Raw genomic sequence first — 25,773 nt, forward strand, 5'->3', positions numbered from 1 at the left:
TTGTCATCGTATTCATAATTTATTTATCGAACACGCGACGATCCTTCTCTTTGTATCGACGCTAACTAACACACGTGCTTCGAATGTTAGTAATAAAGTATAATATACGGATATTTTTTAAGGTAAACCGTTGTGTCTATGCTTGCGGGTGTGTCATTCCACGCGGAACATCTCGGAATAATTTTCACTTTGCAACTTCGGTGGACAGTTCTTTAACTAACTACGGTGTAAAATATCAATATCGTGTAAGGACTAGTAGAGCAGGATTGCGTGACAACGATACTGAAACTTTTTACACAGCCACACTAAAAAAGTCCATAGTAATATTGATGATACGTAATAAAAAGTATTTTCATCATGGTAGATTGTTAAATAGACCATCCTACATTTATACCGTACAGAAGAACCCGGCTAGAATTGCGTGAGAATTAAACATGAGCATTTCATACAGCTGCGAATGATTCTTGCCGAGCTGGCTATAGCATCATACGGAAACACCGGTGAGTATTATTTGCAACTGAAACTGCTAAACTTAAGGCATAAAAAGCTGAAATTTGGTACTCAGACAGTCGTTAGCCTAAAGGGATGCACTAACATGTTTTTATCCTGGAAATCCTTCAGGATCAAGTGCTAAAATGAAATTAGTGTTATTTCTCTGTCCTCTGTAACAGTAAAAAAATCTTGAAGCCCAAAGGGATATACCAACATGTTTTTATTCTAAAAATAAATTAGTGGCATACCTCCAAATAAGCCAGCCATTGATTTTTAAACGGGAATTATGCTAGTCTACATTTAATTACCTATAAGCTTTTTCCTTAAACGTGCTTCCTCTTCGCCATTTGGATTGTTACCATCGCCTTTGAAATGTTTATACGCAATTTCTTCCTTATCTTGAATTTTCAAATCACTGAAGATTGACCGGAGCTTGGTATCAGTCAAACGCTGTTAAATAATTCATTACAGCTGAGTCTCTTTAAACGAATAGGAATTGTTCATACGTGAAAACAAAACGATACTCACGTTTTTCGCTTTAACCCATAATACATTTAATTTTGCCATCCGAAACGGCTTGTCCAAGTCGCGAAGTGATGTCAGGATTTCCAAAGGATCCTCCTCATGTTTTGGTTCATTCGCCGCCGCGGAATATTTATTCTCAGCGCCGCTTGTATGGAATAATAAAATACATAAAGTTACCTAGAAGGGCCATAACTAATTTAATAATCGTTTAAAAAAAAATCTATGTGTGAGAGAATGCACTCAGACTCGGTCGATATATTCTGATATATTCGTCTCAAACTTGGAACAATACGTCACTGGTCAACTACAATGGAGCGACACGTTCCATTTTTCATGCAAGACATAAACATTAATTCTTTATATGTCAAGCATTTCCGTGACTATTTTTCAACTGAAACTGCTAGACTGGATCTTCATGCATCTGTACAAATAATTTTCAATTAGAGTTTGCATTATTTAATTAGTTATTCATAATTTTCAGAAGCGTTGTTCATTTTTTGATATTCGCGCAAATGATTCTTGCCGTATTTGCCATAAGGTACAGTACAAATTCCGGCAAGATTCATTTGCTCTTGCTAAACCTTCGTATAGCGCCATTTCGTGCAGCGGCAAAACGCGCAAACTGTTAGCCAAATTTAGTTCCGAATCAACCGCTAGATGGCACTGTTCAACGCTGTTACCGGCCTGGCTTGCTCCGTCGGTAACATTTGGCTAACAGTTTGAGCATTTTGCCGCTGTACGGACGTTTAGGAAGAGCAAATAATTCGGGCCGGAATTAACATTGCGTCTTATGGGAAAAGCGGCACGAATCATTTGCTGCTGTAATGAATATCAAATACTCTTCATTTTGCATGAACAAATTATCTTAATTGTACAATACAGACATAGAAGATTCTCCAGTATACTCCCACCAATTTGTTTAGCCCTTGAATAACAATTTCATTGAATATTTAAACATCCACGGTCACTTGTCAATAACACGTGTCAGCTTGGTGCGCTTCACAACAAAATGTATTCGTCTGATTTTGACTTGTGATGCACGTGTGTTAGAATATTCTTGGAGGTTGCATAAATATCTGTAAATAATTTCCAATCGTAGAAAGGGTTGCGATGGCAGGATAACCTGATTGTTCAGTAACACAGACCTCTTTGCGAAGATGACTCTCGCGCTATGCGAGCGAATCAAAGCCAATCAAACTCTTCTGCGAAGACACATCACACGAAGATCACACATCACGAGAAACGAAGGCGAGCGAGTTAATTGCGAAATTTCGGCAATAACCGATAAGATAACGTTCCATTTATAGTGAGATGCGCGAGATCGGAATCATGATTGTGCCGACTGGTGAACAGGAATTTAATTATCAGGCTCACTCGAACACAGTGAATTTCTGCAGGAGACTCACGCATGGCAATAACAATTTATCGGTTCGTCCACTGTCGCGCGAATAATTAATGCACGTTATGAAACACGCCGTCTGCCGCCAGTGCACTCTCCGACATACCGAAGGCTTGCACTGGCTTGCATTAAAACAAGTTCCAATTTCGCCACTTCTCAATTTACAATTGACTACGATCGTCAACAATTTTTCATTTTCCCTGCAGTCGATCTTCCTCGTCGCGACCAACACTCACCGACTCTATTTACATCTTACTACTTTCATGTTTACGAGTAACAATCGTTAACGACTTCTCTTTTTTTATTCTTCTTCTATGCACTCTATTTTCCTATATCTCGAACGGATTCATGACGCAATTAACGATCTTGTTGCATTTCACGTGGACTTTGTTAAATAAGCGTTTTTACCAAGTAAACATTCGAAAGATCGACGACTCACGAATGACATTTGATTCCTCCATTTTTAACCGACTTCGAAAAAGAAGGAGGTTACTCAATTCGATCTGCATGTGCCTTTTTTCGCTTTTTTTCTATGTATGTTCACCGATTACTCCGAGATGGATGAACCAATCAGGACGAAATCTTCTGCATTTTGTAGGTTATGTCTCCCGATTGGTGTCTTGGAAACAAATTATTGCAAATAACCAATAAGACTTAAAAAGCATCCTACGGTGTTCTACAAATTCTGCTCGTTCCACTGAGAAGTCTGAAATAAAGAAATTTTATAAAAAAAAATTAAACGGACTTCGAAAAAACGCGCTAAAAAAATGCACTAAAAAGTATGAAATAATTTCCATTTAATTTATGTGAATATACACACGCACTTAAATACAATACAATCTTTTCGGAGGCGGCGCAAAATTGAAAATTGTCCAAATGACAGATGTTGCTGGTTACGATTTCATTGGAATATGGTGGACTTGGAAATTAGTAGGTGGGAAGAGAAGATACATTAATTATGTGAAAGCACGTAGAAGAATTGAAGGATTTTCGTAATTTCCAGTGTCGAAAATTTTCAATTTTGCGCCGCCTCCGAAAGGATTGTATCGTATTTAAGTTCGTGTGTGTTCACATAAATTAAATTGAAATTATTTTCATACTTTTTAGTGTGTTATCTCGAAGTCGGTTTAATTTTTTTTATAAAATTTTTTCTCGAGATTTGTTAAAGACAAAATGCAGTTACACCGGCATCAGAGATCACAGGGACGCTTTCTTCAATAGACTGCGGATGTTTATGCAATTTTCAATTTGTGCAGGCAAATTTTGAAAAAGTGGAAACTTTAAAATCTGTTTTTTTTCAGTGGTGGTAGCCTTCGTAGATCTGGAACAAATAAAAATCGTACTAAAATCTGTAGAATTTTATATTACAGCATTTTTCGAAAATTTTCAAAAGCCATAAATGCAGAAAGATCCGCAGTCTAATTATTAATTTCTACAATTTTTAAACGATTTTTTATCGAGTCTCGGCTGTCTCGATATTTGGTAATTCGCAGAGGAATTTAACCCAATCTGTATAAACACGCAGCTGTTATCAGAAACGAGTGTGCTATCTTTATTTAACATGTTCCTCTTCAGTAAGCGATTAGGCGTTCAAATAGAAAGACCCACGCATCGGCATTAGGCGAGTGCGGAGCGGCCTCCTTCGAACAAACAATTCAACCGATTAATAACAATTAATTGACAAGAGGGGAACTTCGCGTGCTTTCATTTTCTTCTCGAGCTGAATGATTCATACGAATCAATCTGTTAAGTGTACATATTAATTCGTAGCCTCCGGAATTTATTCAGTGTTTATAAACAACTAACATACATCATGTTCTGTAAAACAGTAGGTAATTAATAGACAGCGGATTTTGTGCATTAATGGCAGAAATGAGTAGGTGTAATTTAAAACAGTAAAATATTACGAGAATTTAAAAATGAATTTATTATACACCTAATAGAATAATAATATAAAAGTATTTTGAAATTCTTCTAATATTTTGTAAATAATGAATAGACAGTGGACAATATGCATTTATAAATTATGCATTTATTATATGCAGTGAAAGCCTTAGAAAAATTCGAAACTGTTATATAGTTTTCAATCTATATCCAACATATTAAAAAATGTAATTTCTAGTTCATTCCAATTTGTTGCAATTTGGGTGGAACATTTTTGTTTTGCAGAGATCCGCTGTCTAGTAATTAGTATAATGATTAGAAGAGTCGAGATCATGTCACAATTGCTTAACCACGAGAGCCACGAATTAATTTGTACAAAATGTGTATAAATTTCCACAAATTAATTTGTACAAAATGTTTATAATTTTTCCACAAATTAATTTCTACAAAATGTGTACAAATCTTCCACAAATTAATTTGTACAAAATGCGTATAAATTTTCCACAAATTAATTGGTACAAAATGTTTACAAATTTTCCACAAATTAATTTGTACAAAATGTTTATAAATTTTGCACGAATTGATTTGTACAAAATGTGTATAAATTTTCATAAAATCATTTTTCAAAACGATCCAATAAATTTTCTAAATAACGTGGTACAACGCAGTATAACTCACTCAGTATAAAGTATAACACGGAGGCCGAAAAAAATTATTGAACAGTGCAGCGTCCATTAGGAGTCCAAAGCTTCTGCGCTCGAGGGGATTAACACTAAACCTACCACCACCGGTGAAAATGACCGTTCCCATATTAGTTATTTCACAATCATTGAAATAATAAAAATAATTTCATAAGAAATGAGTGTACAGATAGCTTTAGTAGGTCACGTATTACAATAGGAGCCGTACAAAGTCTAAATAAAATCAAATTAATCATTTAAACGTATAAGGAAACATCTACCAGTTACTTTTAATGCTTGGTAGGTTCAGTGTTAATTAATTACGGACAATAAGCAAAAATCGGTTTCGTCCGTGAAGAAATTTGGTTCGGTGTGGGAGGAGACTCGGCGCGGTTCGTTAGCGGGTCAATGGATTAATTATCGACGGGTCGGGACGGGAGAGCTCGATTGTATCTTCATTGTCGCGCCTTTATCACAGTACGGCCGTGAAAGAGACATCGCGCGCGCATACTCACGTGTCCTCGGTCCCGCGACGCGAACTTACATATATAAACGATGCGTGCATGCCGCCGCACGATGATGAAAACTAGTGTTGTCTCGATGGCGTCGGCATAGTTTGGTGTTGTGTGTCTGTTGACTCTTTTTCTCTCGACTGATGATCGAGGAGAGCACCGGCTGCACCGTAGCCACCGAAACCCGTAAACAGCCGACAGAGACAGAGAGAAGAAACCCCGGCGTTTAGGTGCCAGTGCAGAAAATGAACGTCTCGCGCGTCGATCTTCTCGATCCGCTCTGGAACGCGGGCAAACTTTTCTATCTCGTGAACCCTTGCGACACGATCTTCCAGTTTCCCCATCAAGTGCCCGACTATCATCGACAGGTAATTTATTTATCCGCTACTTTCGCCGGCCCGCACCTCGCCGAAAACGTCGCGACGCCGCGAACTCGAGAAACCGTCTGGTCCAACGTGCGTGTTCCGGTTACATGAATTCGAACACTTTTCTTTTTGTGTCTTCAGATAGATCGTTGATCTTGTAGATCTCGATCTGCTTCGATCTACTCAACACAAGTTTGACAGTTGTTCTTCTTTTACGACTGTTTTCGAAGTTTCAGAATTTTTTGTGTCATAACGGTGGAAGATTGGGGGATGATTCTTGTTGGGGATGATTCTGTAGACTGTCCTGAATGCCGTGATATTTTTATAATGATAGTTATGTGTGATGCGTGATGTGTGATGCGCCAATTGCAAATTTGTCAGTCGTTCTTCTCGTGTTCGCTGTTTCTGAAGTTCCAGAATTTTTTGCGTCATAACGGTGGAAGATAAGGGGATTATTCTTGTTGGGGATGATTCTGTAAACTGTCCCGAATGATACGGTATTTTTTTCATGACTCAGTTATGTATGTGTGATGCGCCAAACGCGAATTTGTCAGTAGATCTTCTCGTTCACTGTTTCTGAAGTTCCAGAATTTTTTGTGTCATAACGGTGGAAGATAAGGGGATGATTCTTGTTGGGGATGATTCTGTAGCCTATCCTGAATGCTATGATATTTTTTTCATGATAGTGTTATGTGTATGTGATGCGCCAATCGTTCAATGTCAGTCGTTCTTCTCGTTCACTGTTTCTGAAGTTCCAGAATTTTTTGCGTCATAACGGTGGAAGATAGGGGGATGATTATTGTTGGGGATGATTCCGTAGACTGTCCTGAATGCCATGGTATTTTTTGTTATAATAGTATCATGCACATTTAATGCGCCGAATGCAATTTTGACAGTTGTTTACATCTCTTGCGACTGTTTTTGAACTTCTACAATTTTTTGTGTCTCAACGGTGAAAGATACGGGGGTGATTCCTGTTGGGGATGATTCTGTATACTGTCCTGAATGCTATGATATTTTTATTACACCGTGATGCGCGTTTAAACGGGTCTACATAATTATCAAAGAGAACCGGCTCACCCGTTTTCACAAACGAAATATTTGAGAAATGTAACTGTACTACATATACTGCAAGGTTAGACTGCACCTTCCTCAGTGAAAAAAAGTCAGCGATAAGTGTCCACAATTTTAGAACATGTACTATATATGTACATCGCTTATCTAATCGCGAGGCGCATCGAGAGCCAAACAAACGTGTTCGCTTACAACATTTAGTAGGACAGTGTTATCGACTTCGTTTACGTAATATTTTGTGTGTACTCCGTTAAAGACATAATCATCCTCGAATCGTAAATTAGTGTAATTGAAAGCTAACTGTGCCAGTACTTCTATCGCTGTACGTGTATCACAACACCATACAAATCCATTCGTTCTTATTCTGTGTTTTAATTGAATGCATTGAACTATTGCCCCGGGGAAATGTTGCCCGCTCTATCGATCACAATTGCATTATCGTTTACAGATTGTATTTTTCCTCGGATAGCGACACTTTGTCTTTCTGCATCCTTGGATATGCGTGCACCGGACTTTGCACTTGGGTTAAAGTACGCTATTTAATCTATTTCATTTGTTTAGTGTCGGTTAAATTAAAAAATTCTAGCGCTGAGAAGCGGTAGCTAGACTGCGGATTTTGTGCATTTGATTAGCTGCACGAATTCATTCGTGGCCCTCGCAATTATTATTTCTAACTCTGTTTTATGTTCAAATTATTTAATGGGTTCATCAGTTAATTAACCTTCAATTATATGTATCTCTATGGAACTCTTTATAAGACTCCAACATAAATAAATTTTTATTCAAGAAAATAAGTACTTTAACACCAACCGTACCGGATACAAAATGTACCGGATATATATTGTTTTATAAAAATTACAAAACTGAATTTGTTTAAATCTTTCACAATTTTTATAATAATACGTGTTCGGATAAAGAAATTTATTGAATAACTTCTAATGGAAGCATCATCATAATTCCAATAATGTATCGGATATCTGTATATTGTTTAATAAAAATTACAAGACTGAATTTGTTTAGATTTTTCACAATTTTTATAATAATACGTGCTCGATTAAAGAAATTTATCGAATAACTTCTAATGTGGAAGCATCTTTATATCAATAATTAAAAAATAAACAATGTGAAAGCGGTCATTTTATGTAACATTAAATCTGTAACAGTAAATTTCAAATTTCAAGATTGAAAATACTACATATACATATGCGAGTAATTAAAAATTAATTTGTGCACCCAATATGTATTGTCGAAATCTTCAATTTTGCACGAAGACCCGCGGTCTGGCCTGTCCTCCCGATTATAGTGATTCCTAATCGATGAAATGATTCGTTCTTCGCGGGTATGCGGGTGTAACAGTGTGGGCGAATGAAATTGTCGCGTCGGTGCACATATCACATTGCAGATTATCTAAGATAAACTGTCTGCGCAGGTATGGCTACCGTTCTTCATACTGATCGTGCTGGAGCAAGTGATACTGACCTCGAAGAAAAAGAAATTTCGTCTGAACGATCAGATGACGTCGTTGTCCCATTGGTTGTTCCACGAGAGTGGCCGGTAAGCATAGGTAAATGACCGGTGATGAATGTAGCTTTATATTGTTCAACTGTTATTGCTCTTCGGCGCCAAAATCACATGCATAATTCATGAGCAGATCGTTGACTCGATGCATTCTCGAGCCGACGCGCGACGTCTATGAACACAGTAAATACTTCGGGGGTAGACACGCGTTCGCAGAAACGAATTCCTATTTTTTTAGAAAATTTCGAACGGGGAAAAGATTGATTTCCTTGTCACAAAAATGAAACCGAATTCCCTTAATATTTTCAGCAACGTGTCTCACTGATTTGAAATTGTTGCAAATGTCGTAAATGCGTAGGGGTCCGCGGTATGTGCACGATCTAAGAAAGCGAAGTCTCTGTAGATCTGAGATATATAAAAATCGTACTAAATTATGTCAAATTTTTTATTGGCAAAGTATAAATTTTCAGAAGCCATAAATGCATAAAGATTCGTAATAGAAAACTGGTCGCATCGCGTTTAGTAACTGGATGAAATGATGGATTAATTTGAGCGAAACCTATTTCTGCACAGTTGTTTTTCGCGTGTATTTTTAGCTAGTGCGTTGACCCATGTGTTTTAATTCCTGCCGGTTGAAGAGGAGTACAAGAATACGTACAAATCTATCTCAAGAAACAGTATCTTTCGATTTTGCTACTAACCTTGCAGAAAATTAAGCTTGGAATATAGTCAATCTCAAAATTGTTGGGACACGCTTTATATAAATTGGAATAATTTTTTTATAAATGGACCAAACGCGCGCGCGCGCCCTCAGTTTTTCTGCTAAGCTAGATGGAGAGGATCTGTAACAAAAATTTTGGAAAAAGTGACTAGTCTGAATAAGAAAAAAAATTGAACAATTTTTAAAATCCAATTTGTAGATAAATTTTTCACATGCTGAAAATTCCATTGTAATTGATTGAACGGTTTGCGAGTTGTAAATAGCCAGCGGATTTTATGCATTTGTGAGAAAAACGATTAGGTGTAATTTAAAGTAGTAAATATATTAGAAAAATTGGTGTAGGTAATTTAAAATGAGTATGCGTAAAACTCAAAATAAGCAGGTGTAATTGAAAATAGTAAAAAATATTAGAAGAATTAGAAGAATACAAATATTAAATGAATTAGTGTAATGTAAAATAGTAAAAGTATTACACGAATTTGTGTAATTTAAAATGAATAGGTATAATTTCGAACAGTAAAAATATTAGAAGAATTGGTGTAATTTAAAATAGTAAAAATATTAGAAGAATTGATGTAATTTAAAATAGTAAAAATATTAGAAGAATTGATGTAATGTAAAATGAGTAGGTGTAATTGAAAATAGTAGAAATATTCGAATAATTTCATAATACTGCTATAATATTTCCAACCTATCTCAAACTTATTAAAAAAGAAAGATAAATTTCCATTTCACTCCAGATTGTCGCAATTCAGCTAGAAAATTCCTATTTTGCATAAAGATCGGCTGTCTATTTATAAACGATGAAAAAATGGGGGTTGTGTGTATGTTGTTTTTTGGTGTGGTTTGCAGGATCTTGTTCCGCGGCGGAGAGTATTACGCGTACATCGTGATCCACGAGAGATATCGTTTGTGGAGCTTGCCATGGGACTCGGCGTGGACCTGGTGCATCACCGCAGTCGGCGTGGATTTTTGTTACTATTGGGTTCACCGCAGTAACCACGGTTAAATTCCTATCATCAACCATGTGTGTGAAATAGTCGCGTAGCCATCTTAGTTGACGAATTTATAGTGTTTCTCTTCTCGGCCGTTTTCCAGAGGTGCACTTTTTATGGAGTCACCATCAAGTACATCACAGCAGCGAGGAGTTCACTCTCGCGGTCGGTCTGCGGCAGTCCATTTTGCAACACTGGTGTAATTTCGTGAGTATCACTCGTATTACGATACCTAACGTATACATGCCTCCGTTTAATACTGTATACGGGATTATTCTGCGGGTGTTTACTACCGCAACTGTGCATTGCGGGCGCAATCGATTCGCTATTGCGAACCCGCCTGCACAACTTCAAACTGCAATCCTCTGCAATCCCCTTGTGACTGGCACTCGATCAGCTAATCTTTCTTTTCAGAGAAATTAATCGGATTGTGTTCTCACTCCATGTCATTTTACTCGGAATTTTATTGTTAACAAGAGCTGGACGTAATCTGCATTGCAGTCATTTTCTTCTAGCTTCACCTTCTCGAGTTTGCCATTTTTATTTTAGTTGATAAAAATGCCTGGAATCCTTCATTTTAAGAAGAAGCAACGATATTTTTATTCGATGCAATTTTATTAGCAAGATTTAAACGTAATCTGCATTGTATTAGCAATTTTCTTTACGTCCTAGGGTTTGCCATTTTTATATTTGTTAATGCAGACTCCTGGATCTTCATTAAAAAAAAAGTAATTGTACAATACTTGGTTCAATTTTGTATACTCTCTGTCTGTCAAGATAAATTAACCATCTTTATTCGAATTTTACTCTGTAATAAAAGCATCAGTTTCGCAAACGTAAACGGGAAATGATCGGAGGACGCTTTTCAAGGATACGTGTGGCACTTTTACTGTAACGCGTATTGAAAATAAGCAGCCTAATTACATGTAAATAGAATTCATAAATATAGTACTCATTAGAACCGCATTTGAATTTTTCCCGTTAGTGTAATTACCGTTTCTCCGGGTGAGCTTCACGAAAAAAAGGAAAAACGCGACTGGATCTCGTCCTATGTAATTATACTGGTTAGAAAATTGTCGTCACGATTAACCATTGAAAGTACAATCGAGTGTCTTACGGATGCCTGATTATGCAGCTTGTTTGTTACGTTGCCGAGAGCCTCGCGAGAAAACAAATTACACTATGCTATAGGGTTTTCCATTGAGAGGCGTCATTCCATTACGTGTAGAAATTAATTCGGTGCCTTGATATTAAATTATTTATAACTCTGGTTTGAATGCAAATAATCCCGCGCCATTTTTTCCAACGTTTAAGTACCAACACTTACAATTATGAAACATTTCAGATCTAGTCAAAACAAAAAGAACTATCAGTAAGCAAGATGGCGGCGTCTGGAAAGACCTACATACGGCACTGTATACTGTTTGCCTTTCAATTAAAGATAAATGCTTCCGAAGCCGCTGAAATGATTTGTTCTGCGTTGATTTTGATGAATGAATCGAATTCTGCTTGAATTTTCATTTATTCCAATCACTCCAGCATCATTTAGCTGGTACAAATTTCCAAACATTGGAAGAGGTGCAAAAAAGTATTGACGAATTCATTACATCGAAACCGCCATCTTTTTTCCGTCAAGGAATTCGACAGTTGCCTCAAAGATGGACTAAAGTCGTCGAAAACAATGGAGACTATTTCGAAAAATAACAGATACGTGATTACATTATAAACAAATGCTAAATTTGTTTTAAAAAGGCACCGAATTAATTTCTACACCTAATAAAGTTTTTAAAAAAGATTTTTAGCATGCTGAAGCCGTGACCTCGGGCGTGAGGGCTCTCATATCCTCTCTACTTTAACGTAGCCATTTTTGTTTCACAATTGTCCGAGTTATAAAAATGTTTTCATTGAAAATGAATTTTGTTTATCGAAGCATTACGATGAAAATAAAAATTTGAAGATCCTTTTCCAAATGCAAGCCTACACATAAACGAGAGAACTATGCTTGCAGATGTTCTACTTACCCCTCGCCATCGTTCTACCGCCGTCGCATTTCATTGTGCACAACCAATTCAACTTGATCTACCAATTATGGATTCATACGACAGTCATCGACGACCTCGGCCCGTTAGAATTAATATTCAATACCCCGAAACACCATCGTGTGCATCACGGTAAGCGATTACAGATGATTCTGCGTTTCGATTCAATGTCACGTATACCAGACGTTGCAACGTTGCATCGTCGCGTTTGTCCCTGCAGTTGTTTACCTGAACGACGATCCCTTGCAATATTTTATTACAGCTCCGCATTTTTATGCAAATCTAATATTTATCGCGTGTAACTGCACAATCTGTTATTTCTGTTTGTTCTGAATTACTTCCGGAACGCATCGAGGCCTTAAACAGTAGTACAATAAACGTTAATTTTTAATAGTTTTATATGATAATAATATATTCTTTATGCTAAATATGAATGGTACAATTTATTTGCCTTTTCTATGGCGTTGGGCATTTGTTAATGGTTTTTTTAGGGTAAACTTTACTTTACCGGACTCAAAGTTAGTACCTTTCTCCTACTAATTATGGTGTATTTGGTATGTAATCCAGTAGATTTGTATCCGGGGCGGCTGCAGATCGAAGTTTCGATCCTCTGGGATCAATAGTTGAGGAGATATGGTCGCTTAAAGTTGAGCAATCTGCAGTGTTTTGACAAGTGAGGGCGTCGCCATATTGGTTTGTAGTGACAACCGCGAGCTGCTTACTTTGCCCCCCTCAACCTAATCTTAACCAACTCAGTAAGCGGCGTGCGACCGTCACTACAAACCAATATGGCGGCTCTTTTACCTGTCAAAAACACTGCAGATTGCTCAACTTTAAGCAAGCATAAGAGCTGAACCATTGGTCCTGGAGGTTCGAAACTTTGATCTGCATTCGCGCCGGGTACAAACCTACTGGATTACATACCAAAAGCGTCGTAACAAATTTTGTTGTAAAGAGCAGCCGTCTTTTACGATCTCTATTAATGGATTTGTATGTAGTTTGATATAAATGGTGTGGTGCATTTGTTAATAGCTTTTGATGATCTCTATTAATGGTTAATGGACTGGTCTATAATGTTAAAATTAATCACTTCGAAATAATAAATAACGGACAAATTAATTTAAATGCACGAATATTACAATTTCTCGTGCACAGTAATTTCTAGAAAACATTGTGCAAAATGTACAAAAATGATTAGACTGCGGATCTTGATGCAAAATAAAAATTGTCACCGAGCACAATAAAGGGGAATTATAAAAAAAAAATTGATTTCTATTAATAATTTAAATAGTCTGCAAATAATTTGTACCAGTAATAAAATTCACATCTGACGTTTTTCTTCCATTCTACCTATTCGTTTTTCGAAGTTCGTGCCAGATTTGAAAATGAAAAAATTCATAGGTTTTAAAAAATGGTTGAATTTTTTTACAATTAGAAAAGAATGGCGACGACTGTATGTACAATTGATTAATGAAGTTGTATCCTTCAAAATTTAACCATTGAATTTTATTTTCAAACCGGGCGGGAACTTATGCAATCATCGTGCCTGGCTCTCCTGTGTATCTTGCAAGAGATGCAACTATTATTTACCATAAAGATCCTCGGTCTCGTCGCAATGACAAATCGACAGATCTTTGTAAATAAATGAGCCGATTGCGTACAACAAATGATGTAAGACATTAGCTGCAATTATATAATTCGGGGAGCTAGTGTGTAATAATTTATTCGGAACGACTTGCAGGCTGTAATTTGTACTGCCTGGACAAGAATTACGGTGGCGTTCTCATTATATGGGATAAGCTGTTCGGTACATTCGTGGAGGAGAATAAAAAGGAGGATATAATTTACGGCTTGGTTGTCAGTCCTCAATCGTTTAATCCCCTGTATTTGCAGGTAAGCTGTGCGCAGGTCGCGGCACACATACACATACATACACACAAGTGTTTAACCGTTGTGTTTCTCTTATTAAACTCGTGCATAATATGTCCATCGAGCCGCGCGCGTATCTGATCGAACGCACAATCATTCCGTTACATAAAGTGTGAATCACTTATATGCAAATTCACCGAGACCGCGGCGGGATATTCAATTGACATTAAACGTTCACCGCGGATTCATGCTTGTAATGAGAATTCGCGTTTCGATTTCGAATAATTAGCTCGTACATCAAGTCCCGTCGCGTATCGTCGCGTTACAAAATAATTAGACTTGTCCGACGTCTTTGTTTTCATCTTTCTTCTTCTTTTTTCTTTCTATCTCTCTCGCTAAATATCTGCACGATGATTCACTCTAATCCGTAGTCCGACATTTTCTGACTTCTCTTCACACATGGCGGATCGTAAAAGTATTTCGACATTTCTGATCCTCGGGAAATTGTTAATTTTTCGGCTATAATTTCATTTTAAAAAATAGTACGATAATAAATTTGCAGTCGTTTTCGAGCTCGAAGACTCTGCTTTCATCACCCATCGTTTATTTTTATCTAAAATATTTGTACACGATGTAAGCCTGTCTTATATTATTGCAAAAATGGCAGTGCACGAACGAGGTTTGGTTCAAACCTCGATAAATCAACTAGAAAAAATCATAGATCGACTTTTAAACATTCGCTGTGAAGGGGAAGCTTCAATCTTTAAATCTGTGGTGATTTCATTCGCGAGAAAAATTTTTCGATGTTTCTATAGACGTTCCAATTTGTAACGTTTCGGACCAAAAAAGCGTCTTCGGTTTCTTAATCGCTGTACCATGTAAAAATATTTTACATAAAAATGAATGATGGATGGCAAAAGTAGAGGCTTCAAGCTTTAAAACGAGTCCAGGTATATTGTTGTGCTATTTTTTTTAACGAAATTATCAGAGTTCAAATATCGACGATTTCTCTCAATACTTCTTGGATCCTGTTTATTTCGATTAATATTATTTTTATGTTTGTATGATCGAGAAATGTTTTTCAACGGTTCATGGACGTTCAAATATTTTTGCAGATATTTTACAATATACAATTGCTACGGAAAAGTTTGCAAATGCAGCCACTTACCGACAAACTGGCTGTTTTCTGGAAAGGGCCCAGTTGGTTTCCTGGTGGGCCTCGTTTGGGCCTTGACGAACACAAAATAAACGTAAGGACATTTTCCTCTAAATATTTCTACTGTTCAAAAAATCCGAAGAAACTTATTTTATTCATTTTCGTACCTGTTGCTGGTGATGATGAAAATATTCTTTCGTCCATCGATGAAAAAGCTTCAATTGTAAATGACAGGACCAGTTGGGCGTTCGGGTAAACTTTACTTTACCAGACTCAAAATATATGCCTTTCTCCTATAAATTATGATGTATTTAGTATGTAATCCAGTAGATTTGTACCCGGGGCGGCTGCAGATCAAAGTTTCGATCCTGTAGGATCAATAGTTCAGGAGTTATGCTTGCTTAAAGTTGAGCATTTTTGACTGGTAAGGGCGCCGCCATATTGGTTTGTAGTGACGACCGCGAGCCGCTTACCGAGCACAACTGCCAACCAACTCGGTAAACGGCGCGCGACCATCACTACAAACCAATATGGCGGCGCCCTTACCAGTCAAAAACATTGCAGATTGCTCAACTTTAAGCAAGCATAACTTCTGAACTATTGATCCTAGAGGTTCGAAACTTCGATCTGCATCCGCCCCGGGTATAAATCTACTGGATTACATACCAAATACATCATACTTTATAGGAGAAAGACACAGATTTCCAATCCGGTAAAGTAAAAAGCAGCCGGCCGTTCAGTTAACTGAAAAAGATATTGAGAAATAATTATCTAACATTATGGTCGTGTCTCCACTCTACTCTCTCTAATTTCTCCTCAATTCGTGCTCTCTCCCCTTATCTAGCGACTTTGGTAACATCAACTCTGTCGTATTGCATTCTGGATCGTTTACTGATAAATAGACAGCGGATCATTATGCAAAATAAATTGAGATGGAGCTAAGAAATGGAGCTAAATAAAGATTTATTTGTTACGTAACTAATTTTAACCCTTTGCACTCGGAGCAACTTTAACTCGAAAATTAAACATTTCTTCCGACCTAGAATATTTCCATTCTATATTAATTTTTTTCTTTGTACGAGTATAAAAAATTGATATAATACCTCATAGGATAGCTAAATGTTTAGTAATTTATTAAATACCGACATATTTAATCATTTAAACAATATTTTGAATAATGGTAAAGCAATTTTTAGTGGCGCCTCAGAGTGATAAGGGTTAATCGATCGAAAACAACGTCTCCACATTTTTACATACTTGTTAAATGTTTTTACCGTTTTAAAATTCGCCTGTTCGTTTTTATCATAAATGCGTAAAATCCGCTGTCTATATAATGTCATCAAACCAAGTTTATTAATAGCGGAACGAGTCAAGCGTTTAATTAACTGAAACAAGTACTAACGTTATCAAATAATTGGCTGGAGCTGCCAACTCTATTATGAGCGACGACGTGTGAAATCCTCTTCTTGCTGTCGATCATTAAAATGTTTTGTCCGATATTATTGATCGAAATGTTGCGATAATTATTGGCGGAATCATCGTTCGATTTTCCGCGTACGATAAATCTCACTGTGAGAAAAGCTGAATTATCACCGAATCAATGTTTCTGTCGATTCATTGAGGATGCACGGTTAAACTTACGCGTTACAACGAACTCACGCCTAAGTACCGGTTATGTATGCATCACGGGAATGATCGAGTAAACCGGTTTGATTTTATGAAGCGGCTTTTCTATTAGAAGCACACTGACACTGCCGACCATAGACAGACTTATCTCGGCTTTTTAACGAGCGCTAAAACGTCTCTCTCTCTCTCTCTCTCTCTCTCTCTCTCTCTCTCGTTTTTAATAGCCACTTCTTGCCTCTTCTAGGTCACGTCTAGGATTCTGTACGACACGTCCCTGCCTAGCTGGCAAAATCTTTATGCAATCGTGCACTTCTGCATGGCTCTGTACCATCATCTACAGCTGTACGAAGCCGAGGTAAACATTCCATTATTATTCATTTTAATATTAATGAACCGCTTTGAAAGAAAAGCGCTGACGATCGCTCGCAACTTTACACGCGCGAAACTTTTGAACCGGCGAATTCCTATCAAAACTTGGATTTTGGGCATCTTCCCGTTGAAATCTACTGGATTACATTGTAAAAAAAGGTCACAAACTTTTGGTTTCTCGAGGTGAAGTTCAGCCAAAAACACGGAAAAATCAGAGGGTGGCCTCAGCACGCGACGGTGCGGCGCACAGTGGGCCAAACCGACGAAATCTGTGTCAAAATCAAAGAACTTTCGATAGAAATGAGATAGAGCGATGAAATTTTTTTTAAATGAAAGCTGAAGCTCTGCAGAATATGGGATAATTATGGAGATTGTGGTACGAACGTTTTTTAACCTTGAAAGAATTCGTTAAACTTGCACAATTTCAAGAAAATTCTGGTTTTTCCAATACCACGCGCGGAAAAAAATTTTTTTTAACATGCGACACATCATTTCCCGTAAATTTTTTCACGCGAGAGGCACCGCTGTAGGATTTATGGCAAGCACATACCGAAAGGGTTGATAAAACCGCGGAGAACATTTTCGCAAGGGAAAAAGTGACTTCGAATGACCTCAAGGAATAACATTTTTGGGACACCCTGTACTTAGTACAGAATACAAGTTTTAACATCTGCTCGAAAGAACAAAATACAAATTTACTCTACATTCAAGAAAGAATTCTTTGGGCAGAGACGTGATATTCTGGCAAAAATAAATTATGCTGTTCTACAAATGTTCTTTGCCCACGTATTTTCCACCGTGTTTGAAATTTCGCGTGATTTAAAATTGCCATTTTACAGGACACAAGGTCCCTGTCCTCGGGACTGGTGATCGCGAACGATTTGTTCGCGTTAACAACGATCGGATTGCTGTTCGACAAGTCGAGGTACGCTGGCGTGATGGAACTGATCCGATGCATCGTTTATTTAAGTTATTCAACGGTATATAATTCAATAAATGTATACATATATTATGCACACGTTGCATCCTGTTGCGTTTGGCTATTATGTTTCCTTAGCGAAATTAGATCGAGAAGAACTGTGAGAACGGAATAAAGTCGCTCGTAAGAACAGTTGTATAATCGATATATGAGCCGTTGTTCTCGCGAGTGCTGCCAGTCCATTTATTTATTATTATCTCTTTTAAAAAAATTTTTCATATCTATATATGTATATATATCTGACTAAAAGTATCGTTACTCATTCTTTCCAAAAATGGGATTATGTATGCCACTTTCGAAAACAACCGCTCATATGTAATATTGTATATGTATGTGTACATATATATTATATTATTGTCTTCTTGCCGCATAATATAGTTTACATGATAGTAAATCCGTACATTAGTTAATTGCGTTGTGTGCGTACGACAAGTATTGTGAACCAGAGTTTGTATCAACGTGCGAGCTTACTTACCGAATACAGGCAACTCTTGAGCAACACGGTAATTAAAATCCATAAAAAGCCGTAAAGGTTCATGAAAATTCATGCAACACAAATATTTCACCAACCCTCAAATAACACGCTTTCGAATTTATTTATTGCCAGCGGCGAGAGAGAGTTACCCTATGGGCAAATGCCCGGGGCCCCAAAGCAAAAGGGGGCCCAATAAATTCTACTTTGCCCGAGGCCCCAACTAGTTATAACGCGGTTCTGTTTATTGCAAGTATCTTTCGTAGTAAGTGCATCACAGGGCCGGACTGAGCGGCTGCTTAGGGCCTCGGATGGTTCTGAGGGCCCCGCGCTTTTGCTAAAAAAAAAGGGGAAAAAAGATCATTCATTGTAGGGCCTCCGGGTAAAATAATCGAACAAATCTGAAATTGCACTGTGCGAAATTTTTGATTACTTTCCTTTCTTGGTTATGACTTAATGAGAGTTCTCTTGAAACTTTTGACCGGTGCATTGGATAAAAATTGTTAAGTTTGATAACGTCTTTCTGAATTTCTTTTCGATAATAATTTCAGAAAGTTACGTTACGTTAATTCTTAGAATTGTCTGAATGTGATCATAAAGCAACAAATTTTGGCAGTCCCAGTAAAATTATTTTGGACGAATGTAAAACTGTTTCTGGAATAAGCGTTGTTCGAGGGTTGCCCGTACATATCGTTTTAATATTCGAAAAAGAAAACGACACGGAATGAGATCAATGTGAGGGTCATCGATAGAATCATGCGTTTGCTTATAAACGTGTCCCACAGTTGTTTATTATCGTTAAATGTATTATTTCATGTCGATTTCATCGTTGGAGCGTCTCCGAAACAAATCGATCGAGAAATAGAGCTAATAAATATAGAGTATCGGCTAAACAAGCAATTGACTAGATCTTCTTTTTCCTGTTATATAATAACAATGTGACCAAATACAATGTTACTCGAACAACTTTACAGTACGTACAACGGCGTCATTCGTCTCTTATTGTATAGAGTTTATATCGGAATCGAATTTACGGAATGTTTAATTCGTCGGAAATCGAGTGTCGAGCCAAGAAAACGATGACTCGAACTCGGCCAGATTTTTCTGATCATGATACAGTTCGATTTTTTAACGAAATACCTTCGAAACCAAATTTCCATTCAGTATAGTCGAGTTCAAAAATTGCTATCGTCCTCGAAAGAAACAGGAAAGCCCGCAGTATTGATTTATTGGATTTCTTTGCTGGCAAGAACGTGGAAATGGATCGTATTTGCAAAATCTGTAAATAACAATGTTTTTATGAAATTATTGAACATCGATCCCACAGGCCTGGGCAGAGTCGCCAGATTCAGATTTGTCTCACCCACTTACTGGCGGTCAGCATCCCCACTTCCGCCACGGACCGGTCACGTGACGTGATGCTCGCGCTAACACGGCGATGGCAGAGAGAGGATAACTGTACTCCCCTCAATTCGAGTCGATTCTCCTGATCTGGCGAAACTGGGCCTGGGCAAGTCTCCCTAAGTCTCCCTCAGGGCAATATGAAGTAAGTGATGGTGGACAAGAAAATGGACATTTGCAAAACTTGTCGAGTGTCCAAGCCAAATAATGGCTCGACTCGGCATTTTTCAGCATGGTCCTCGACGGATTTCAGTATGTTCGCAGCCACGGTACATGCAAACGAGATTCTCGTGATTCCCTTAACAGTAGAATAAGTGGTAACAAAGCTTAAAAAATTGTTGCCTTCTTAAAAGAAACAGAAAGGCACACAACATTTATCAAAATTCTTCGCCGGTAAGAAAATGGTACTGGACGTTTCCTAAATTGATTGAGTCATCGTTGAGTCTAAATGAGTTTCTTACGGTAAATTCAGGGGAATAACAAACTTATAAAAAGATGATTGCCTTCATGAAACGAACAGAGAGGCGTACAACATTGATTCAGTAAAGTCAGTAAGAAAATGGTAATTTGCAAAATGCTTATGATATTCTTATAGTAAAACGAGAGGTAACAAAGCTTGGGAAAGAAACGATTGCCTTCTTAAAACGAACGGAACAGAAAGGCACACAACATCGATTCATTAGGATTCTTCGTTAGTAAGAGAATGGTAATGGTAAACATTTGCTAAATGTAGCCGGATAAGATGATGAAAAATGCACCCAAACATAATTGATTTTTGGACTCCCAAAGAAAACCCTCTGTGACAAATTCCAAATCGGTACTCCCACCACAAGGGTAGTTATGGGGTGAAAACGGTTTAATGAATTATGCTCTATTTCTTCTGTTCTGCTCAACAAAAAATTAAGAAAAAATTCATGAACGTTTTACATAGTGGCACACACGACAGTGAATTATTTCAGAATTTTTGGGTGCGAAATCGATTTTTTTAAAAATCCTGTAGCATAAAATTGCCGATTTTCTATCATAGTTTTCAGAGTGCCACATTTATATTATTATGTTAGTTGCGAACAGGTTTAAAATATTGGAAAAAATGCATATTTCGTATTAAAGTTTTGGAGATACCAGTTTTATAAAAATTCAATAATGAGACATTGTTTAACAAAAAATCAATTTGGTTTGGGGGCATTATCCAGCGACTCGAAATAAGATTCCCTTGTACAGCGGAACAATAAATAAAAGGGTACTTAACAAATTATTGCCATTCAGAAGAAACGGAAAGGCACGCAACGTCGATTCGTCGATTCATTGAATGTCTTCGCTGGCAAGAAAATATTGTATGATAAAGCCGAGGCACGAGAGCTCGTTCGTCGTGTCGGAAGCAAATTGCCATACATTTCCTACGGTAGAATGAGCGACAACGGAGTGTTTAAGCGGTTATTGCCATGTGCTGAAAGCAACCGAAAGGCACGCAACTTCGACAATATTATTTGTTTAAAAAGTCCCTGTCTCGTCGGCAATCAGAATGGAAAACGAGTTGCTCGCATCTTTTTCTCTTTTTGCTGACTGTTTACATCAGGGATGGGATTCTTAATTCTTGTATCATCATCCCCACCATAGCGTCCACTGTCCCCCACCAGCACTCGCCGTTACCATGGAGGAAGACGAGCGCTGCATGAAAAAGAGGTTGGTGGGGGAAGCAGGCGTTCGAGGGGCCCCCTACCGTTCCCATCGCTGATTTACAAAAACAGTGGTTCGAACGATGTTCCTTTTTTCTGCTTCTGCTCCCCTTACGATTAAGTACAGAAAAATTGGTTATCCCCTTAAATTGTTTCCTCTCCCGGGTCTCTTAAAATCTTAAATATTACAATTTGCGTATAAAATCTTCTATTCAATTTAATATAAATTTGTTTTCCTTTCCTCTCGTCCCGTGAACACGATCGTAATCAATAATCGAACGAGAACGGATGCCTGGTTATAAATCGATTCGCGAACAAACACGTTTCAACACCTTACGGAAAAGCGTACTCACGAACACACACGACTCTGCCAAACAGAAAAGAAAACTTTCTCTCTCTTGACAACGCATTGTCACTCACATCTCGTTTCTATCTTTTCTCCTTTTCCCTTTCTATTCTCTCTCTCTCTCTCTTTTTCTTTTATATAACACTGTTATTTTATACAAATAGGATACGGCGAGTAACATTCGAGATACAATTTGATAAAATGTAACTTAGAATATACACAGAGTCACCGATCGCGAGGAACGATCGATGGAACAATCAAGCAAGACCGTACACATTTCCGCCAATCGCCATTTACACGAACAAAACGAACAACCGAAGAGCCGAATATCGATCCAGGATATCGAATCACGAAGCACTTAAGCGCCCATCTATATTTTGTTTTTCTTTTTTCTTACTATCATCGTTCTTTTCTCTCTCTCTCTCCCTCTCTCTCTTTCTCCCTCTCGATAACAACCTTATAGTTTAAGGATTATAAATATCTTACTTAAGCATAATAAGGTAAACGTCCCTTAGAAGATATTGCACAAAACGAAGACAAATGCGTACTCGATAACTTGTAAAAATTCTCGTATGTATGTTGTACACAGAAAGCAGTTTTAAGGTGTCTCGATAATGCATCGTTGTGGCCGGAGCCGATCTTGTGACATTTTAACCGTGATGGTCCGCTATCTGCAACGAAACAACCGTTGTTAACATTGTTGACAACTCTCCCTACTCCTGGGTCCTCCCCACCAAACTCCTGTAAAGATCCTGAGAGATCAGGAGTGTATACAGGCTGACCTTCAAATGTTGCACTTCCTTGAATCATTTAGCTTCATTCCTGAAGTCATTTCAAGTAACTTTTTCCTTTGCGAAACTCTTCTCCGAAGCTTCGTTAAAGAGCTGTTCACGAAAAACACGGACCAATCAGAACGATGCTTCTGCGGACGCAGCCCGGCTCGGCTAATGCCGGAGCTACGCTCAGAGGTGGACGCACTCTGATTGGTCCGCGTTTTCCGTTAATAATTCCTGAACGAAGCCGCGAAAAAACATTTTCGCAACAGGAAAAAGTTGCTTCCAAGGAGGTGCAACCCTTTTGGGACACCCTATATAAGTACAAAGCACGGCACGGGAAATATGAAATAGTTGATAGTGGGGGAACCGGTAAACTGATAGTGGGGGACGTGAAACGTCAGCGTAATTGTAAATTGTAAAATTACAACATAACCTCTATTGTAATTTTATTTTAAAAAATCGTACAGCAATAAACTTGGACTCGTTTTAAAGCTTGAAGCCTCTACTTTCGCACAGCGTTATTCATTTTCCTCCCACATATTTTTACACGATGTAGCATATAAGAAACCCAAGACCCATTTTCCTAAAAAATGTTATAAATTAAAACCGGATTTGAAGTTTGAAGCCCGACTCTAAACGCTAGCCATACCTACGAAAATATTCCTATGTCCCAGTACTCGGTGAAGTCCTAGTTTTATCAGTTCTGACGTTGCTCTCGGTAGTGTCGAGTCCCTGATCCAGGGAGTTGTCCGACGGAGGGCCATCGGAAGGCTCTCGTTCGGCTCTGGCCTGGCCTTCTAGATTGGGGGGCTCCATATGAGGCATGTCGAGTGAATCGGAGGAGATACGCCTAAGGTTATTCGCATAACCGACGACATCCTGCTGGGTTTCTTTCCCGTCCCTGACATTGTTCAATGAGTCGGAGCTCAGAGACGGAAAGTCCAAAGTGGTTTTCATCTCTAACGAATCAGAGCTTCTGCAAAGCGGATGATGCTTCTTGTCCATGTTATCCTCTAGCTCCAAAGAGTCGGTGCTGGTTTCCATGACGTTCCCCTCCTTCTGATTAGGATCCTTGACGTCTTCCTTCAAGGGGGGCGGCGCCGGAAGAAGAGGTGCTGTCTTCTCGGTGTCCATGATCTCGATCTGCGAGATGTCCTCGGTGGTGTCGTCCTGCCTATCGAATCTCTCAACGTTCGTCTGCGCTATGCGAATGATCTCGTCGATCTCCTTGATCCTCTTCTCGTAATCATCCGAGCCGGACGTGCTGGGATTAAATGATGCAGCCGCAGCGGTGCTCGCATCCACCCTGGCCCTCAGGCTCTCCATCTTGTACTTGTTCTCGGGACTCTCGTGCTCCAGCAGATCCTCTTCCTCTCTAGCTCTGAGCTCGATCATATGCGCCTCCCTGCAAGCTTTTTCCAAGCCCTCGAAGTCCTTCAACGAGGACAGAGACACGTCGTCCCCGTGGCCCGATTTGCTGGCCGTGTACCGCCTCGGAAGACTGCCGTTGTTCACAGAGTCGTGCGAGCCGCACTGCTGCAACTTCTTCGTGTTCTCCGCCGCAACCGCGCTCTCCAGGTGCTCGAACTCCTGCAGAGAGCTCAGGGACACGTTGTCGTGATCGGAGGGCCTGGTGAAGTACTTCTTTCCAGCCAGCACGTCGTAATCGGGCGTGCTCCCGAAGCTGCCTCGCATGCTGCCCACGCTGCCGATCGACTCTTTGTGGCTGCCCAGGCTGCCGAACCTGCACAGTTGTGTAGAATTACTTACAAATAATGCAATAACGCTTTTAATTAATTGGACGGTTCGAATCGCAGCGAGGAGCAAAATTGTTCTGCTCAATTTTGCTCCTCGCTGTACGCAACTACAACGTAATTCAATTATAACGCGAATCCGAATGATCCGAACTCCGCGAACCTGCTGCTGCCGGCCTCGAAGTCGGTGATCTCCTCCTCCTTGATGTCCTCCAACGGGCCCCGGTCGTACTCTATATCGTAGCCCCTGGGATCCGCGTGGAACTGCATCTCGATCCACTTTTTGCTGCCCTCGTACTGCTCCTCGTCGGAATAGGACTGCGAGTATTGATCCTCGTTCGACGCTTGCGGAGGACTCTCCTCGGACTCGAAGTCGAACAGATCGTCCCTCTTCACCGGCTGGCTTCCGGTCGACGTCTGTACAATCTCCTTGGACTCGCTCGCGATCAGGTTCTCCAGCTCCCTGTCGTAGTTCTTGCTGCTGACCTGCGGCATCGAGCTGATCCGGATGCTCTTGCCCTCCGAGTCGAACTCCTCGGCTTCGCGGCCGACTTCCTCGACCACGACGAAGTCGTCGATGATGTCCGGCTTGTCCACCATCTCGAACGAGTCGCTGTCCGGCGAACGACGATCCAGCTTCTCCTTGCCGACCACGGTGCTGACGGACACCGCCGACGCAGAGGACGTGGACATGCTCGCTTGCTGCATCATCGACGGAGTGGACGTCTGCATCGACAACTCCGGGCTCTCGGTGGACGTCGCCCTCTTCAGTTCCGGATACTCCGGAGCCTCCGACGCTGGCTCGGCGTCCTTCTCCAGAGCCTCGGACTCGGAGATCTTCCTCTCCGCAGCTGGACTCGAAGCTGGAGGAAGAGAACACTCCATCGCCTCTGTTGCTTGTACGGAGCTGACCTGAGTGCAAACGCTCTGGACACCGTCCTCGGACACTCTGGACGTCATGATGTCCACCGATTGAAGCGCCCCGGGCGTCGCGGACGCCGTGGATGTCGCAGAGTCGACGCCTTTAGCGTCTTTCGGTACCGATTCTTTACGATCCTCGGGAGCAGCGTCGCCCTCCAGCCCCTGTGGCAGAGTTGCGTACAATCACAATGCTGTTACTTCGTGAATTATGATTAGACAGCGGA

General features: G+C 39.4%; 3 protein-coding genes across 10 annotated transcripts in view; 1 reads left to right on the forward strand and 2 right to left on the reverse strand.

Annotated features, from left to right (window-relative positions):
• Positions 1-493: 493 nt before the first annotated feature.
• On the reverse strand, positions 494-4,043 carry LOC143217004 (alpha-2-macroglobulin receptor-associated protein-like). 2 transcript variants are annotated; one of them, XM_076440672.1, is made up of 4 exons: positions 2,163-4,043; positions 1,021-2,093; positions 801-942; positions 494-630 (listed from the first exon to the last, which is right to left on the reverse strand). In XM_076440672.1, exons 2-4 carry the CDS (start codon positions 1,057-1,059, stop codon positions 602-604), a joined length of 210 nt encoding a protein of 69 aa, XP_076296787.1. In that variant the 5' UTR covers positions 1,060-2,093; positions 2,163-4,043; the 3' UTR covers positions 494-601. The 2 variants fall into 2 exon arrangements, with proteins under 2 accessions (XP_076296787.1, XP_076296786.1); XM_076440671.1 differs by having other exon boundaries at positions 523-662; positions 2,163-3,413.
• A 465-nt stretch (positions 4,044-4,508) lies between these two features.
• On the forward strand, positions 4,509-18,751 carry LOC143216972 (alkylglycerol monooxygenase). Of its 3 annotated transcripts, XM_076440620.1 has the most exons (10): positions 5,727-5,860; positions 7,380-7,461; positions 8,361-8,485; positions 10,023-10,174; positions 10,269-10,372; positions 12,174-12,336; positions 13,946-14,097; positions 15,189-15,323; positions 17,100-17,210; positions 18,064-18,751. In XM_076440620.1, exons 3-10 carry the CDS (start codon positions 8,445-8,447, stop codon positions 18,316-18,318), a joined length of 1,113 nt encoding a protein of 370 aa, XP_076296735.1. In that variant the 5' UTR covers positions 5,727-5,860; positions 7,380-7,461; positions 8,361-8,444; the 3' UTR covers positions 18,319-18,751. The 3 variants fall into 3 exon arrangements, with proteins under 3 accessions (XP_076296734.1, XP_076296735.1, XP_076296736.1); XM_076440619.1 differs by lacking the exon at positions 7,380-7,461 and having other exon boundaries at positions 4,509-5,860; XM_076440621.1 differs by lacking the exons at positions 5,727-5,860; positions 7,380-7,461 and adding an exon at positions 6,400-7,253.
• A 684-nt stretch (positions 18,752-19,435) lies between these two features.
• The window catches only part of LOC143216947 (uncharacterized), a 41,549-nt gene continuing 35,211 nt past the window's right edge, over positions 19,436-25,773 (reverse strand). For all 5 annotated transcript variants that reach the window (XM_076440525.1, XM_076440526.1, XM_076440527.1 and 2 more), the window contains 3 exons: positions 24,792-25,711; positions 23,524-24,618; positions 19,436-22,769 (listed from right to left, as the gene is read on the reverse strand). In XM_076440525.1, coding sequence (XP_076296640.1) covers positions 23,538-24,618; positions 24,792-25,711 — 2,001 coding nt within the window. In that variant the 3' untranslated portion in view covers positions 19,436-22,769; positions 23,524-23,537. The remainder of the gene's footprint in view (positions 22,770-23,523; positions 24,619-24,791; positions 25,712-25,773) is intronic.

This window comes from Lasioglossum baleicum, chromosome 16 (assembly GCF_051020765.1).
Source record: "Lasioglossum baleicum chromosome 16, iyLasBale1, whole genome shotgun sequence".
Lineage (NCBI taxonomy): Eukaryota > Metazoa > Arthropoda > Insecta > Hymenoptera > Halictidae > Lasioglossum > Lasioglossum baleicum.

Coding starts and splice junctions, on each gene's coding strand:
- LOC143216972 (XM_076440619.1), top strand. CDS start 5,738: ATGAACGTCTCGCGCGTCGATCTTCTCGATCCGCTCTGGAACGCGGGC. Junction 8,486..10,022: donor TTGTTCCACGAGAGTGGCCG/GTAAGCATAGGT, acceptor TGTGGTTTGCAG/GATCTTGTTCCGCGGCGGAG. Junction 17,211..18,063: donor TACAGCTGTACGAAGCCGAG/GTAAACATTCCA, acceptor GCCATTTTACAG/GACACAAGGTCCCTGTCCTC.
- LOC143217004 (XM_076440671.1), bottom strand. CDS start 1,059: ATGGCAAAATTAAATGTATTATGGGTTAAAGCGAAAAAC. Junction 943..1,020: donor TATGGGTTAAAGCGAAAAAC/GTGAGTATCGTT, acceptor ATTATTTAACAG/CGTTTGACTGATACCAAGCT. Junction 663..800: donor TTTAAGGAAAAAGCTTATAG/GTAATTAAATGT, acceptor TTACTGTTACAG/AGGACAGAGAAATAACACTA.